This window comes from Pezoporus flaviventris, unplaced genomic scaffold (assembly GCF_033815535.1).
Source record: "Pezoporus flaviventris isolate CSIRO_AGI_PZ_B2104156 unplaced genomic scaffold, CSIRO_AGI_Pfla_v1 ptg000193l, whole genome shotgun sequence".
NCBI classification, from domain to species: Eukaryota; Metazoa; Chordata; class Aves; order Psittaciformes; family Psittacidae; genus Pezoporus; species Pezoporus flaviventris.
In genome coordinates this window covers 184,622-203,092 of record NW_026892741.1, presented here as the reverse complement: position 1 = coordinate 203,092, position 18,471 = coordinate 184,622, and the positions used below count along the sequence as shown (strand labels likewise).

The window sequence follows — 18,471 nt, the reverse complement described above, 5'->3', positions numbered from 1 at the left end:
CATGTATCACAGGTACCTCCGAGAGGAGCACCCTCTGCATCTGTCCTATCTGATATTGATAAGGAGGAAGAGATTGCTGTCACTGGCAACAAGCAGCACATTCACATTCAGAGTTAAGATAGGGTTAAACCGGAAGTGCTGTTGCCGAGGCAGGCATGAACAACCGTGAGGAAAAAAAAACAAAAAAAGGAAAACCAAGGAGGAAAGGGGGGGAGCTCGTTCAGCTCCTGTGTTTGAGCATGGAGGAGGGATGATGGGAAGAGGTTGGGGGAGTGGGCTCTTCTGTGGAAACGGATCGGTGTGCGTGCTATGGGGAGTTTGGACGTTGGAAGTGAGACTGCCCTGGGGGGGTGGTGGGGGGGGGGGGGGCAGTGCCATGGGGTGGCTCCGGTGACTGAATTGGAACTAGACTGACAGGGACCTGGGGAATCTACCCTAGCAGATCCACTGAGTAAATTAAAACTAGGGACTAGAGGAAATAAAGAGGAATTTTAGTGGATACAGGAGCAACTTATTTGGTGTTAACTCAGAGAGGAAAGAATTCGTTACAGATGTGGGTGCTACTGGCCACCAAGGAAAAGAAAAAAACAAACAAACAAACAAAAAAGGCATTCTATCTGAAACCTTTAAAGTACAAATTGGGAAAACAAATAGGAATGCATAAATTTTTATGCATGCCAAATTCTCTAAAATCTTTATTAGGGCGAAAAGCAACATTTAAAGAAGGCAAAATGGAATTTAGAGTTAAAACCAATCAATTAATTGCAGTTTTGAGTTTATCTTTAATTCAGCAGAGAAGCAAAAAGAAGGACCTCCCTGAAATAGAAGAAATCCTTAATTAGGTATATGTGGGAGTATGGGCATCTGAAGTTCCAGGTAAGGCAAAAAAATGCTTTGCCTGTTAAAGTGGAAATAAAAAAGGGGGGCCTGCCCAATTAGAATAAAACAATATCCCTTAAAATTAGAAGATCAAAGGGAATGAAAAAAAAAATCATTGATAAATTTTAAAATTTAGATTATTAATTGAATGTGAATTGGAATATAATACTCGTATCTGGACAGTAAAGAAATATGATGGGAAAAGTTGCAGATTGGTTTACGATCTCAGGGTAATCAACAAAATTGCAGAGGATATTTGTCCAGTAGTAGCTAATTTGTATGATTTATTGACTAAATTGAATAATAATCAGAAACGGTTTGCCGTCCTGGATTTAAAGGACACTTTCTTTTGCTTACCATTGGCCAAAGAAAGCCAAAATTATTTGCTTTCGAATGAGAAAACCCTGACGCAGGAAGAAAAACTCAATTAACTTGGACAGTATTACCACAGGGGTTTAAAAACAGTCCAGCGATTTGGGGAAATCAGTTAGCACGAGAATTAGAATTATGAAATCCACCTGCTCAGACGTGGACTCTGTTACAATATGTGGATGACCTGTTAAATGCTACAGAAACAAAGGAAGAATGTGTCCAGTGAATGGTGGGATTATTGAATTTCTGGGACTGAATGGTTATCAGGTATCCAGACAAAAGGCCCAACTAATCCAAACCCAAGTTTTCCACCTAGGATATGAAATAACAGGAGGACAGAGAGAACTTGGAACTGCCAGAAAAGAAGCCATTTGCCAGACTCCACGACCGTCGACTGTCAAGGACCTCCGGACATTCCTGGGAATGACAGGATGGTGCAGACTTTGGATCCATGATTATGGTGTTCTGGAACAATCGACAGAACCACTAACGCAAGACTGCTTGGCCAACATAGAGACTGTATATTCGAGCTGACCAGATTTGAATGGAAAACCTCTGGAAGATGCTGATTCTTGGTTTACTGATGGTAGTAGCTTCATGAAAAATGGTAAACGAAAGGCAGGATATGCCATTACCACCACTTCACAGGTAATAGAAGCTAAACCTTTACCTGTGAACACCTCGGCCCAGAAGGCAGAAATAATAGCATTAACGAGAGCCCTGGAATTGGCTAAAGATAAAAGAATAAATATTAGGACTGATTCTAAATACGCATCTGGTGTGGTACATGCACATGGTGCTATGTGGAAAGAACGAGGACTTTTGAACACACAAGGGAAACAGATTAAACATGCTACAGAAATTCTACGATTACTGGAAGCTGTTCAGCTACCTGAAGAAGTAGCTATTATGTACTGTAAAGGACATCAACAAGGTGACTCTGATCAGGAAACTGGAAATAATTTGGCTGATTTTGAAGCCAAACGAGCAGCTGAACAATCTCAAATCGTGTCCTTAATCCCTGACGGCAAACTAGCAATGGAAAAATCTAAACCTAGGTATTCAAAAGAGGATAGGAAACTGATTGAGGATCTAAAGGGACAGGAAAATAAAGAGGATTGGGCTCAAATACCTGATGGGCGAATTGTAATCCCCTATAACCAACTCTGGAAGTTAGTTCAGGAAGAACATAATAAAAATCATTGGGGTAGCAACTCTTTGTATAAATATTTAGACAAACAAATTGTAGGAAGGAATCTATACACGACAGTTCAATTTGTGACAAAACAATGTCAGTTATGTCTTAAGAATAATCCTAAAACTGAAAATAGAAATCAAATCGGGAAAATTGGGAGAGAAAGTTTTCCGGGACAGCAGTGGCAAACAGACTTTTCTGAATTACCAAGAAAAGGGGTTTATCGATATTTGTTGGTGTTAACTGATACTTTTTCAGGCTGGCCAGAAGCATTCCCTTGTAGGATAAATAATGCAAGACAGGTGATTAAAACATTATTAAATGAAATAATACCTCATTTTGGAGTACCAGCGGCAATTTCTTCCGACCAGGGTTCACACTTTAGTGCAAAATTGTCACAAGAAATTAGCAAAAAATTAGAAATTGATTGGCAACTCCATGTTTCATATAGGCCTCAGGCCAGTGGGCAAGTACGAAAGATGAACCATCTGATTAAACAACTAATTAGTAAAATATGTCAGGAAACTAATTTCTATTGGTACCAGGCGTTACCACTGACTCTATTAAGAATTTGAACTAAACCTTGGTCAAAAGAACAGGTCAGTCCATTTGAGATTTTGTATGGAAGACCATATCAGTCCCGGTTTAAAGGAGAAAGTCTTCAGGAACTGCGAGAAAGCTACCTTCGAGAGTTTCTGATCAATCTGGGAAAACAATTGGAGGAGATAAATAAGAGAATAGTCGGGACAAGAGCAAGAGGTTTGGATTATCCGATTCACCCTTTCAGATCTGGAGACTGGGTTTATGTTAAGAACTTTTCAGGAGATCCTCTACAGGAGAAGTGGAGCGGACCGTACCAGGTATTACTGACCGCCTTTACAACAGTGAAGATAAAGGAACAACCTGCTTGGATATATTATTCAAAAATTAAGAAAGCACCAGAGCCAGAGAAGACATGGCGGATTGGACCTTCAAGACCCTTACGTATGAAATTGCGTCAGTCATAATTTGGACTCATATGATAACTGGCGCACAAGCTTGGGACCAGAACTTATACCTGAAATTAGTGCAGAATGTTACTAAGGTTTTTAACCGTAGTGATTGTTGGGTGTGTGCACAGTTGCCTAAATCAGGAGAAAGCCTGGATCTCCCATTAATTGGAGTTCCAATTCCTAACACTGTCTCATGGACAAATTTGTGGGTGAACACTAGCAATCTATTCAAAGGAAAGGTTAAAATTTGGAATAGTTAATCCTAATCCAGGTAATAAATATTACACCTGTGTACAAAGATGTATTACACCAGGAACCAGGGTAGGAAATCTTGCTTAAATGCCACGGATGTAGGTCACCATTCAAATTGCAATCATACTATTAACACAGATGGTATCGTAGTTCAGTGATGGCCCGTTCCTAAAGGGAAAGGATGGTATTGGTTATGTGGAGAAAATGCTTATAAGACTCTACCCCCCAACTGGAAGGGGGCATCCACCTTAGGTGCTGTAATACCCAATTTTAACCAGCCTCTCTAAAGTGGTTTTACAAAACCGAATGGCTCTAGACCTGTTATTGGCATCACAAGGAGGGGTTTGAGCCATAATCAATGAAAGCTGTTGTTCCTATATAGACCGAAATAGAAGAATCGAAACAGATCTGGAGGAAATTTGGAAACAAACTAAGATATTTCATGAAATGGCCATGGGTGACATCTCCTGGGGTTTGAAGAAATATGGAAAAAGTTAACTTCATGTTTACCCAATCTCTCCTGGTTGAGGCAACTGGTTGCAGGAATATTGATGTTAATTATTGTAATATTGATTACTTGTGGTATGATACAATTTTCCCTCTAGTGTTGTAAACGATCTATGATTCTAGACTAAGGACTATGTGGGCCCTCTCCGGAAGGTATCAGGAGAACTGGCTACCCTGGATTTGGAGAAGGCTGAGGTTCTGAATGACTTCTTTGCCTCAGTCTTCACTGGCAAATTCTCTGAGTACACCACCCAAGTCTTGGAAGGCAGATGCAGGGATTGTGAGAATGAAGACCTTAGGCCCACTGTAGGAGACGATCACGTTTGAGACCATCTTAAGAACCTGAATGTGCAGAAGTCCATGGGACCTGATGAAATCCATCTGCATCCTGAAGGAACTGGTGAATGAAGTTGCTGAGCCACTGTCCATCATATTTGAAAAATCATGGCAGTCGGGTGAAGTTCCCGATGACTGGAAAAGGGGAAATATAACCCCCATTTTCAAAAAGGGGAAAATGGATGACCCAGGGAATTACAAGCCAGTCAGTCTCACCTCTTTGCCTGGCAAAATCTTGGAGCAGATTCTCCTGGAAGGCATGCTAAGGCACATGAAAAATAGCAAGGTGGTTTGTGACAGCCAGCATGGCTTCACTAAGGGGAAATCCTGCCTTACCAAGTTGGTGATCCTGCCCCTCTACTCTGCTTTCGTGAGACCTCACCTGGAGTATTGTGTGCAGTTCTGGTGTCCTCAACATAAAAAGGACATGGAACTGTTGGAACAAGTCCAGAGACGGGCCATGAGGATGATCAGGGGACCAGAGCAACTCCTGTATGAAGATAGGCTGAGAAAGTTGGGGCTGCTCAGGCTGGAGAAGAGAAGGCTGCGTGGAGACCTCATAGCAGCCTTCCAGTATCTGAAAGGGGCCTATAGGGATGCTGAGGAGGGGACTCTTCATTAGGGACTGTAGTGGCAGGACAAGGGGTAATGGTTTGAAACTTAAACAGTGGAAGTTTAGATTGGATATAAGAAGGAAATAAGGAGGAAATTCTTTCCTGTTAGGGTGGTGAGGCACTGGAGTGGGTTGCCCAAATAAGTGATAAATGCTCCATCCCTGGCAGTGTTCAAGACCAGGTTGACCGAGGCCTTCGGTGATATGGTTTAGTGTGAGGTGTCCCTGCCCATGGCAGGGGGTTTGGAACTAGATGATCTTAAGGTCCTTTCCAACCCTAACTATTCTATGATTCTATGATTTGGGATCTGTCAACTGATAAATCTGTCACTGAAATGTGTTCTTTGAAGTTGTCAGTTGGAAATAATTTTTTTTTGCAGATCTAGTTTACTATAATCTCTTTTCCCAGATGTCAGATGTTACTACTCCTAATAAACCCTAGTGTTAGGGAAAAAAGTTCTTAGTAATTGATATGCTAGATGAGTCTGTAGGATACTTTCATGCAGATTTGGAATTTGAGTGGCTGAATTTTCATACCTCAGGAAAATGAAAATGAGTCCCTTCCCCTCTGACATCTGTTTTTTTTTTCCAGGCTGATTACAGTAGTGTTTGAGAATTTTAAAGATTGTGAATACCCTTGAAATCAAAGTGATCCTTTTGCTAGGAGCCATCATGTTGCTGCATATGGTTCAGGTCCTGTTTAAGGTTAAACAGTATTTAAAAATATCACTCAGAGATCTGCTCTGGGGCTGGATAGTTGTGAGTAGCAGGGTGTGGGGGATAGTATAGGTAAGTGCCTAGGACAGTGGACCTCTCCAGTATTTTGGGATTTCACCCCTGAAGAAGTGTAGAATCCAGAAAAACTAGTAAAATACTTTGAATAAGTATGTTGTCACCTTGGCAATTCCAGATACACACAAATCACTTCAGTGTGCTGGGGCCTGGCCCATGTCTACAGAGACTTGCTCAACAATATCCAGTACCCTCAAGGGCAAAAGAATGTCTCTGAACCTGACAAAAAAACGGCAATCACTGCAGCCACTCCCAGCACCAGCAACAGACTGTAGCTACTCCAATGCTGGCAATATGCACTGAAGCTAAACCAGAGAACCAACCTGTGCTGTTATCAATTGACCCTATACACAAGAAGAAATGGACACACAAGTCAGCATGTTTAGTTAAGGAGGATGAAGCAGAGCCATCACAAAAAAGGAAGAAGAGGCAGAATAAGAGGCAACTTCTCCATCCCTATCCCTGACTGAGCTGTGGGATATACAAAAAGATTTCAGTTGTAATTCAGGTGAGCACATTATCATCTTGCTACTCTGATGGCTGGGATAATGGGGCTAGTAGCCTGGAATTAGAGGGCAGGGAAGCCAAACAGATCACTTGCTAGGGAAGAAGGCATTGGTAAGACAACAGCAAGGACAGAAGTCCTCAGGTTCTGGAGGTGACTACTAAAACTGTGAAGGAAAGTTATCCCTTCAAGGAAGATTTTATATGTCGCATAGGCAGATGGACTGCAATAGTTGTATCCATTATCTGAAGGAATTGACTGTACTAGAGATGATTTATGATAACCCAATCAACGTGCAGTCACCCACACATCCAGATGAAGTCCAATGCACACAACGCACAAGGCAGAAATTTGTCATTGTATGCCAAATCATTGGCAGTAGTGGGTTGGAGAGACAAAGTCCCACGGGCAGTGGTTGAAGTGGTTGCCCAACTCGGAATGCAAACACAGTGTCACTTCTTCTGTTGTTTCAACCATGGAGGAACTGTCCTGGGAGTTCCAGCAGTTCAGAGAGTGTATGTCCTGCTCCCCGCTTGTACAGACCCACATCTCAGCAATGAACAGTAAGTATCTATTTGCTCGAGAGGGATGATATAGAAGGTACACACCACGGGGTACCCTGTGGTCTTCCCTGTGGGATAATGCAGAAGACTTGAGGAAGTGGGATGGAAAACCTAGCTCAACCCTAGAGGAATGGGTATGTGAACTACAAGGAAAAACAACCACAACTGGGAATTTTACCAAGAGAGCTGCTTCTTCAGTGGACAGTTTCCCAGACAGATTGGAAGGGTGGGTTATATTTGTGTTCTACAGAAAAAATTCTAACCCATTTTTACACAAAGTGGAGAGTCCCATGACCAGGACTAGAGGGGCCCTGCCTCTAGCCAGCTGGAGAAGGGGGACAGCCAGGGTTACCAGACTATGCACATCAGACCCACAGGAGTATAAGTCTCTAGTAGACACCAGTGCACAGTGTACTCTACTGCCATCAATCTATCAAGGGGCAGAATTCATTTGTATTTCTGGAGTGACAGGGGGACCCTAAAAGCTGACTGTATTGGAGGCTGAAATCAGACTGACTGAGAAGAGAGGGTACTTTCAGGACCCAAAAGGGTACCAATGAGCTTTTGGTTTAGCTGCCTTGGAGACGGAGGAAATGAAGCAGCTGTCCACCTTGCCTGGTCTCTCAGAGGATCCTTCTATTGTTGGGGCTGCTGAAGGTCAAAGGACAAACAAGTGCCACAACAGTGCACCAGCAGCAATATTGCATCAACCAAGACTCCCTGATTCCCATCCATAAGCTGATCCATAGACTGGAGAGCCAGTCCTCAGCAGGACTAGTCTAACGGAGAATGGAGACTAACGGTAGACTATTGTGGCCTGAATGAAGTCACACCACCATTGAGTACTGCCGTACCGGACATGCTAGAACTTCAATATGAAGTGGAGTCAAAGGCAGCCAAGTGGTATGCCACAATTGATATTGCCAATGCATTTTTCTCCATCCCTTTGGCAGCAGAATGCAAGCCACAATTTGCTTTCGCTTGGAGGGGCATCCAGTACACCTGGAACCGACAGCCCCAGGAGTGGAAACACAGCCCTACCATCTGCCATGGACTGATCCAGGCTGCACTGCAACAGGGGCAAGCTCCCGAAGACCTGCAATACATTGATGACATCATTATGGGGGGTGATAAAGTAGAGGTTTTTTAGAAAGTGAAGAAAATAATCCAAATCCCTCTGAAGGCCGGTCTTGTCATAAGGCAAGGTATGGTCAAGGGACCTGCACAGGAAATCCAACTTTTAGGAATAAAATGTCGAGATGGGTGTTGTCAGATCCCAAGGGATGTAGTCAACAACATAACAGCAGTGTTTCCACCAACAGGCAAGAAAGAAGCAAAAGCTTTCTGAGGCGTGTTTTTTTGAGAATGCGCATCCAAAACTACAGTTTGAATGCAAGCCTTCTCTATCAAATGACCTGGTAGAAGAATGATTTCAAATGGGGCCCTGAGTTACAAGTTTTCGAACAAGTTAAACAGGAGAGAATTCATGCAGTAGACCTTGGACCAGAACAGACCAGGTAAGAAGCAAAAAGTGTGTTTTACACCATGGAGCTCCTACTTGGAGCCTCTGGCAGAAAGCACCAGGGGAGACTCAAGGTTGACCTCTTGGCTTCTGGAGTCAGGATATAGAGGATCTGAGGCCCACTATGCTCCATCTGAAAAAGAGATACTTATGAAGGGGTTTGAGCTGCTTTGGAACTGACTAGCACTGAAGTACAGCTCCTCCTGGCACACCGGTTGCCTGTGCTGGGCTGGATGTTCAAAGAGAGGGTTTCCTCTGCACATCATGCAACTGAAGCTACATGGAGTAATTGGGTCACACTGATGACACAGTGAGCTCAAATAGGAAACCCCAGTCATCCAGGAATTTGAAAGTGATCCTAGATTGGCTAGAGGGCAAAGATTTTGGAATGTCACTGGAGGAGGTGATGTGTGCTGAAGAAGCCCCACCATATAATAAACTGTCAGAAGGTGAGAAGCAATATGCCTTGTTTACTGATGGGTCCTGCCATATTGTAGGAAAACATCAGAGATGAAAGGCGGCTGTATGGAGTCCCTACAACAAGTAGAAACTGCTGTAGGAGTAGGCGAGTTGAGTCAGTTTGCAGAGGTGAAAGCCGTCCATCTGGCCTTAGACATTGCAGAATGAAAAAAACGGTCAGTACATTATACTGACTCATGGATGGTGTGAAATGCCCTGTGGGGGTGGTTGCAGCAGTGGAAGTAGAGTAACTGGCAATGAAGAGGTAACCCATCTGGACTGCTGCTTCTCATGATTGCTAGCTCTCATGTCTGCTGGAAGTACAATATGGCAGAGAGGAAACAATCCACAGGTTCTTAGAGCATGTGGAAGATAACTTCTTGACCCAGCTGGTGAGTGAGCCAACTAGGGGTGATGCCCGGCTAGATTGGCTGTTCACAAACAGAAGGACTGGCAGGTGATGTGATGGCTGGAAGCCATCTTTGGCAAAGCAATCACAAAATGATTGAATTTTCAATCTTTGGAAAAGTCAGGAAGAAGGTCAGCTGAACTGCAACTTTAGACTTCCACAGGGCTGACTTTGGCCTGTTTAGGATGCTGGTTGGGAAAATCCATTGGGAAACATTACTGAAGGACAAAGGGGTCCAGGAAACTGGACAGTCTTTAAGAATGAGATCTTCAAAGACCAGGCAGTCCCCATGTGCTGAAAATCTAACTAGTGGGTGTCCTGGGTTCAGCAGTAGCAGTCATTTTTCTCCTTCTTAGTAGCTGGTGCAGTGCAGTGTTTTTGACTTTCAGCCTGGGAACAACGCTGATAACACTGATGTTTTCAGTTGTTGCTAAGTAATGTTTACTCTGACCAAGGACTTTCTGAGTTTCATGCTCTGACAGGGAGGAGGGGAAGCCGGGAGGAAGCAGAGACAGGACACCTGATCCAAACTAGCCAAAGAGGTATTCCGTACCACAGCCCATCACGCCCAGTATATAAAGTAGGGGCAGTTACCCAGAAGGGTTAGATCACTTCTCGAGTTGGGCTGGGTATCGGTTGGCGGGTGATGAGCGGTTGTAATCTTTTCCCTTGTTATTTCCCTTATCATTATTATTATTGGTGGTAGCAGTGGTGTTTTTGTGTTCTACTTTAGTTACTGGACTGTTCTTATCTCAACCCGTGGGAGTTATATTCTTTCAATTCTCCTCCCCATCCCTCTGGGAGCAGGGGTAGGAAGGGGTGGGGGGGGGGGAGTGATCAAGCGGCTGTGTGCTTCTAGGTTGCTGGCTGGGTTTAAACCACGACAGTGGGAAAGAGGCCAGCCTGGCTGAACAGGGAGATAGTGCTGGAACTCAGGGGGTGGAAAAAAAAAACAAGAGAAGTTATCACCTCTGGAAGAAGGTTCTGTTGACCTTTGAGGAGTACAAGGATGTTGTTAGGTTATGCAGGGAGAATATTAGAAAGGCTAAGGCACAGAAGGAACTAAATCTGGCCACTGCCATAAAAGATAATGAAAAGTACTTTTTCAAATATTTTAGCAATAAAAGGAGGGCCAAGGAGAACCTCCATCCTCTACTGGATACTAGGGGATGCCTAGTGACTAAAGATGAGGAAAAGACTGAAGTACTTAATGCTGCCTTTGCGTCAGTCTTTAATAGCAACACCAGCCATCCTCAGGGTACTCAGTTCCTTGAGTTGGATGACAGAGATGGGGAGCTGATTGAAGTCCCCATAATTCAGGAAGTAATGGTTAGTGACCTCCTGCTCCACTTAGATGTATACAAGTCAGATGGGGCCGAATGGGTTATACCCAAGAGTGCTGAAGGAGCTGGTGGAGGATCTCACCAAGCCACTCTCCATCATTTATCAGCAGTCTTGGTCTAGTGGGCAGGTCCCAGGGGATTGGAGTTTGACCAACATGACACCTCTCTACAAAAAGGGCAGGAAAGAGGATCCTGGTAACTACAGGTCTGTCATCCTGACCTCAGTGCCAGGGAAGGTCATGGAGCAGATCTAAATGTGAGCACTCAGGATGTGTGTGAAAACGGGAGGGTTGGGCCCAGTCAGCATGGATTCATGAAGGGCAGGTCCTGCTTGACCAACCTGATCTTCTCTTACAAGGCAATCTGACTGGTTGATGAGGGAACAGCTGTAGGCATTGTCTATTTGAACCTTAGTAAAGGGTTTGATACTGTCTCCCACAGCATTCTCCTTGAGAACCTGGTTGCTCATGGCCTGGATAGGTGTATTCTTCGTTGAATATAAAGTTGCCTGGATGGGCAAGCCCAAAGAGTGGTGGTAAATGGTTTCACATCTAGTTGTTGACTGCTTACTAGTGGTGTCCCTCAGGGCTTGGTGTTAGGGCAAGTGTTTTCTAATATCTTTCATGATGATCTGGATGAGGGGATTGAGTGTACCCTTAGTATGTTTGCAGATGACATCAAGTTGGGTGAGAGTGTTGATCTGCTGGAGGATAGGAAGGCTCTGCAGAGGGATCTGGACAGGCTGGATCAATGGGATGTGGCCAGTGGTATGAGATTCAACAAGGCATAATGCTGGGTCCTGCACCTGGGCCATAATAACCCCATGCAACGTTCCAGGCTTGGGGGAGAGTGGCTGGAAAGCTGCTCGGCTGAAAGGGACCTGGGGATGTTGATTGGCAGCCAGCTGAACATGAGCCAGCAGCGTGCCTGGGCAGCCAAGAAGGCCAGTGTCATCCTGGCCTGTATCAGAAATGGCATAGCCAGCAGGACTAGGATAGTTATAATCCCCCTGTACTTGACACTGGTGATGCCACACCTCGAGTATTGTGTTTAGTTCTGGGCCCCTTGCTGCAAGAAATACGTTGAGGTGCTGGAGCTGGTCCAGTGAAGGGCAATGGAGCTGTTGAAGGGCCTGGAGCACAAGTCTTATGAGGAATGGCTGAGGCAACTGGGGTTCTTTAGTCTGGAGAAGGCTCAGTGGGCACATTATCACTCTACAACTACCTGAAAGGAGGATGGAGAGAGGAGGTAGCTGTTTTCTTTTTCCAAGTAACAAGCGATATTGCAAGAGTTAATGACTTTAAGCTGTACCAGGGAAGGTTTAAACTGGGTATTAGGAACAGGTTTTTCATCAAAAGGGTGATCATGTATTGGAACAGGCTTCCCAGGAAAGTGGTGGAATCACCATCCCTGGAAGTGTTCAAAAACTTTGTAGAAGAGGCCCTTAGTTACATGGTTTAGTGGTGGTCTTGATGATAGAATCATAGAATCATACAATAGTTAGGGTTGGAAAGGACCCTAAGATCATCTAGTTCCAACCCCCCTGCCATGGGCAGGGACACCTCACGCTAAACCATATCACCGAAGGCCTCATCCAACCTGGTCTTGAACACTGCCATTCACAGGCACACAGGGAGCATTCACAACCTCCCTGGGCAACCTATTCCAGTGCCTCACCACGCTAACAGGAAAGAAATTCCTCCTTATATCCAATCTAAACTTCCCCTGTTTAAGTTTTAACCTGTTACCCCTTGTCCTGTCACTACAGTCCCTAATGAGGAGTCCCTCCCCAGCATCCCTATAGGCCCCCTTCAGATACTGGAAGGCTGCTAGGAGGTCTCCACGCAGCCTTCTCTTCTCCAGGCTGAACAGCTCCAACTTCCTCAGCCTGTCTTCATATGGGAGGTGCTCCAGTCCCCTGATCATCCTCGTGGCCCTTCTCTGGACTTGTTCCATCAGTTCCATTTCTTTTTTATGTTGAGGACACCAGAACTGCACACAGTACTCCAGGTGAGGTCTCACAAGATCAGAGTAAAGGGGCAGGATCACCTCCTTCGACCTGCTGATCACGCTCCTTTTGATGCAGCCCTGGATACAGTTGGCTTTCTGGGCTGCAGGCACACACTGCCAGCTCATGTTCATTTTCTCATCAACCAACACCCCCAAGTCTTTCTCCCCAGGGCTGCTCTGAATCTCTTCTCTGCCCAACCTGTAGCTGTGCCTGGGATTGCTCTGACCCAGGTGTAGGACCTTGCACTTGTCATGGTTAAACTGCATGAGGTTGGCATCAGCCCACCTCACAAGCATGTTGAGGTTCCTCTGGATGGCATTCCTTCCCTCCAGCGTATCAACCGAACCACAGAACTTGGTGTCATCAGCAAACTTGCTGAGGGCGCCCTCAATCCCACTGTCCATGTCAGCGACGAAGATGTTAAACAAGACCAGTCCCAACACCGATCCCTGAGGGACGCCACTCGTTACTGGTCTCCAGGCGGACATTGAGCCATTGACCGCAACTCTTTGTGTGCGGCCATCCAGCCATGATCTTAAAGGTCTTTTCCACGTTAGTTGATTCTATGATTTTTACAATTCTGTGATTATGGAAGATATCCCTGCCCAGGTGGAGAATCTGGTTTGGAGGCTGTCAGTTCCTAATTGGTCAGCTGTGATGCTTTTCTTAAATATACTTGTAGTCTGTAATAGGCCATTATAGTGTTTTTTGTATGTATTAGTTTTGTTTACTGAATGCATCCAGAATAACAGAATATGAGGAAACTTCTCATTGTGCATGAAAAAAAAATATTTTGTTTCACTCCATTGTTTATTTTAACCAGGTCTCAAATCAGACTATGCTTTCTGGTTTGTTTTTCAGAGTTATATAATTGAAAGTGCTTCTATATTTGAGGAAGAACAAATTGGTGGTTGAATGGTGGATTAATAAGTAGCTGTTGTATTACCAGAATAAGAAGATATTTTGGGAGTTGGGAAGAACCTGATTTTCACCCTAGTCTAGCAGCTTTGCTGCTCGCTTAAACACAGATGAATGAAGACCCCATTTGGAAAATCACCAGGTCAGCGGTCCAGAGCTGATGCAGGTGAGGTGTTACTGAATTTGGGAGGGTGGTTTGTTGTTTTTCAGTGGGTAAAAAAGTGTTCTTATTTTATTGATTTTTCTTATGTACTCATGGCTTTATGAAGCTGTTACTGTTTGCTTGTGGTTGGGGGGGGTATTCATTTGTTTTGGGGTTTTTAGATAAGATTTATTGTTTTCACTATGGAAACTGTGGAATTGAAAGGATATACATAAATTTAACTAAGCTGTACAGACTTATATATAAGAAATTGTACTGGTTTTGGCTGGGATACAATTAAATTTATTCATAGTAGCTTTCATGGTGCTAAATTTTGGATTTGTGCTGAAAACACTGTTGATAACCCAGGGATGTTTTAGTTATTGCTGAACATGCTGCCTCTCCTCCCCCCCATAGCAAATATGCTAGTGGTGCACACGAAGTTGAGAAGAGACACAGCCAGGAAACCTTACTCCAGCTAGTGAAAGAGATATTCCATACCATAGGCTAACAGTTTAAGGGGAAAAATTTCTCTTTTGCTCATCTCAGAAGTGCTGGAAAATAAACAGTTCACTATATATTTATAACTTGCTGTAATTTTTTGATTTTTTTTTTTTTAATAGAAATTGATCAGGTAGTAATTGTGAAAGAGCATCTCGCTTCCGAAGGGTTTTTCTAAATGTACACAGATTGTTGCTACCTTGTGTGTTTTGTAAATTGAAATAATTAGTCAAAGTATTTTAAAGAATTCTTTATTTTGAAGAAACTCAAAATATGAGTAACCAGTTAGCCTTTTATGACTGGTTAGGCTAATTCTAAGTTTTACAGCTCAATAGACTAATGAATCTCAGTAAATCTCATGGACATTGTAGTCAGAATTATCAGCAATGCAACTGTTTATCCAAAAAGTGGATTCATGCCTGGTGTGCAGTAAACATGCTAAAAGTAATTTCTACATGTTCAGGAGAGATACTGTTTATTCAGGCCTGGGTGTTTGGTGGAATGTTCTGCAAATCAAGCACACCAATGCTTTCTTCATTACATTTATATGCAAAAGTTAGAAGGTAGTATACTCCACATTACAATGATTGGTTGTAATCTTCATATAATTGTATTATTTGCTGTGTCATTCTAGCTACTACGCATGCTCAGGGGAAAGGTCTTCACCTGGGCTGGGGTCTTTTTGACCTGTGGGCATGAATTTTAGTATTATAATATGATCACTTAGTATTATAATGCTGATCACTTTAGGACACCTTAAAAGTTAGTTCTTTTGCCAGGTTAGGTAATCAAAGGGTCACTTTACCAAGCTGTCAAGTAACTAATCCTTTTGGTGTCACCAATCCTGGATGTTCTCCTTTGATCCTTCAAACACAACCAATATCTGGTTGTGCCCATGAGTTCCTTATTGTTTTAAGAGGGTCACTTTGTCCCAGGCCCAAGTTGCAGTAACTATGTAACTATAGCTACCAATTACAGGTGCGCAATATAGCAAGCAACATATATCAACACAACAAAAAATCAAGTTACCAGTCAAGAATTGTTCTGTATTCTGGTATTTGGTCTTGTATAAACTGAGCCAGACTTTTTTAGCTATGCATTCTGTTTGGACTAGTGTGCAGGACAGGGAGTAGAAATTATCAATTGCAAATTAAGAATTCTACATTCTGGCATTTTGTCGATGAAATTGTTGAAAGTGAATGCTGTTCATTCATTCATCTGTTCAATGATTTGCTTTTTAGTTGAACTTAACTGAGTAATGTAACTTTCTTTGCAATTATTTTCTCTCGTCTGGAATTACCTCATGTTCTTTGGCTGGAGGAAATGATGCCCTTCCTGTTCTGTACTGCAAAACTGACTAGTGACCTGCACAGTGAAAAACTTTGTAGATAGATGGTGCAGCACATCATCTAACCCTGACCATCATTTATTGGAGCTTTCCAAGATATCTCATGAAACCAAAGCTGTTTCATATAAAATTGGGAAACCACAATTAATTTTTAAAATACCCAACTGATAGTTTATTATGGTGCTTTTAAATACCCAATTCATTCAGAAGTGGAGTAACTGATATCAGAAGATTTCTTTGAAACCTTTTAATTTCAGAACCAGACTTTCAGAAACATTTTTACTTGTGACTACCTTGCATTAATGTTATTTTGCTGTCACTCATTTGAAATATCTAGCTATTTCAATGATAGTTCCTGAAAGTCTTTTTAATACATAGTTTTGAGGAAGAAACCCAATGCAAAGTTTTAGACATTTGCTTCAATGACTTTTCATTTAGCCAGCTGATATCAGTCATCCTCCTTGACAACACCAGAGTATTTGTGGAAGGAGAATTCTATTTGTAATAGAAAAGAAAATAGGCTTTGACTTGGTACTTAATATCACTATGCTTCACTTCTAAGCATTAGCTGGGTACTGTGAGAGTTAAAAAAAATAAATTAGATATTAGGTTTCTAAAGGTAACTTTTAGAAGAATTTTTTCAAACAGTCTAATTGTGACATACAGTGAGCAGTAACATTGCAGCAGATTTGAGGTATCACAGTGTGAACTTTATGTAGAGGGTGATTTTTGTGATTACAATAAGTAATTTTACTTTACGTGTTGAGTAGAAAATTTCACTATTTATACTCTTGAAAAAGAAAAAACATTTTAGATGGTCAGACTTTTAATTGTTATTTTATCTTATGCTATAATTGGCAACTTCATTTTGCACCATGCAAAATCATAATTGGCACTCAGATTTCTTTAGATGCCATTTTTGCTTTTAATATCCCTACTCAAAAGTTAATCTTGAGATCTTTAATTTATTCTGAAGTTTTTTTATTCTTAACTGAGGAGTCCTAATGTAGTATCACTTTTTGATACGCATCTCCAAGTTTATATATGTTTGATCAGTCTCAACTCTTGACATAGTTGTTGTCTAGGCTTGGGTGTATACAGCTTCCAAGGCCTGTATACATGTTCTTATTCCTTTATTGCTTTTTGGGAAACAAACATATCTGGTAATGGAATTATCTGTTATATGTTTCCTAATTATAGATGTATATTAGGAAAGAGTGTACCAGGTAGCCATTATTAGGAGACTGCATAACCAACTCACTGTCGTGGTTTAAACCCAGTCAGGTAACTCGTTCACTCACTTCCCCCCTTCTTTCCCTCCCCCTGCTCCCGGAGGGATGGAGAGGAGAATCAAAAAGAATGCAACTCCCACGGGTTGAGATAAGAACAGTTTAGTAACTAAGGTATAACACAAATCACTACTGCTACCATCAATGATAATAATGATAAAGGAAATAACAAGGGAAGAGAATACAAGACCTCAGCACCAGCAGACCGATAACTTGCCCCCCAAGCCCGACCAAGCTCCGACCGATACCTCCTCCAACCCTGCAGTCTCCCCGCCCTCCCGGCTAACTCCCAGTTACATCCTGGGCATGACGTGCTGTGGTATGGAATACCTCTTTGGTCAGTTTGGGTCAGGTGTCCTGTCTCTGCTTCCTCCTGGCTTCCCCTCCTCCCTGGCAGAGCATGAGGCTCACAAAGTCCTTGGCCAAACCAAAACATCCTTGTTATCAGCTCTGTTCCCGAGCTGAAAGTCAAAAACACAGCACTGCACCAGCTACCAAGAAGGAGAAACATGACTGCTACTGCTGAACCCAGGACATTATCCACCCCTTATTCCATACCATTCACGTCATGCTCAGATCCCACATTTTCAATATACCATCACTCTTATCTCAGTGCATGGACCAGTCCCTATAAAGCTGCTGTGTCCATCTGGTCCATGATGTCAGGCTCCATCTCTTGTAACAGTCTTCCAGAGCAGGAGAGACTGTGTGCAGTGTTCACACTTGTGAATAACCTGGGCAATAGTGTCCATTGCTAAGTCCACCCCTTGATCATGAGTCCATCTCTATGTTGCATCTCTGCTCTGATGGCCTGAAGTGCTATGGGCCCACCAGGCTTAAAATAATTCACTGTCCCTTTCAGCAGTTTCTGCAGCTTGTTGCTGGGGACTCCATACAGCTGCCTTCCATCTCCGACGCTTCCAAAGCACTGGAGGGGCCCAGTGGACTAGATACTTGCCCATACTGTCCCACACACCCTGCCACTCATGACTGTCCAGCCTTGGGGAAAACCTCTTGGTCCCCCTATATTGTTGCCTAACCCCAGACAAGACCCAAACCTGACTCTGCTTAACTTTTGAGATCAGACAAAATGGTTGTGGGTAGAACACAGTCTGTGTGTGTGCCAGCATGCTGATCCCCATCACAATCAGCAGGCAGGTCCCAAGGGTACCCAAAGGCCATTCAAAACCTTCAGAACTCTCAGTTGATGCTGCTGTACTTGTCACTGGGGCTGGTGTAGCTGCTGTGCTTGCCGGCCCTCCCACCACCAGCTTCTCTTTTCCTGAGCCCAGATCTTCCTCCTCTGCCTTGCTGGGAAATGCTGCGTGGTCTCCTGCATCCTCCTGGGGCTCGGCGGGCGGCTTCCGGGAAATGCTCTCGGCCGTCGCGGAGCTCGGCTCCTCCGCGGGGCTCGGCTCCTTCGCGGGCCTCGGCTCCTTCGCGGGCCTCGGCTCCTCCGCCGCCTTCTCCCGCTGCTCTGCAGCCGCCTCTTTCCTCTCCTCGACCGCCCCGACCTCCTCCAC

The 18,471-nt window shown here is 43.5% G+C and overlaps 1 protein-coding gene across 1 annotated transcript in view; it reads left to right on the top strand.

Annotated features, from left to right (window-relative positions):
• Nucleotides 1-8,502: 8,502 nt before the first annotated feature.
• Nucleotides 8,503-18,471, top strand: part of SPIN1 (spindlin 1) — a 113,123-nt gene continuing 103,154 nt past the window's right edge. The window contains exons 1-2 of the mRNA XM_061441151.1: nucleotides 8,503-8,523; nucleotides 13,612-13,834. Coding sequence (XP_061297135.1) covers nucleotides 13,783-13,834 — 52 coding nt within the window. The 5' untranslated portion in view covers nucleotides 8,503-8,523; nucleotides 13,612-13,782. The remainder of the gene's footprint in view (nucleotides 8,524-13,611; nucleotides 13,835-18,471) is intronic.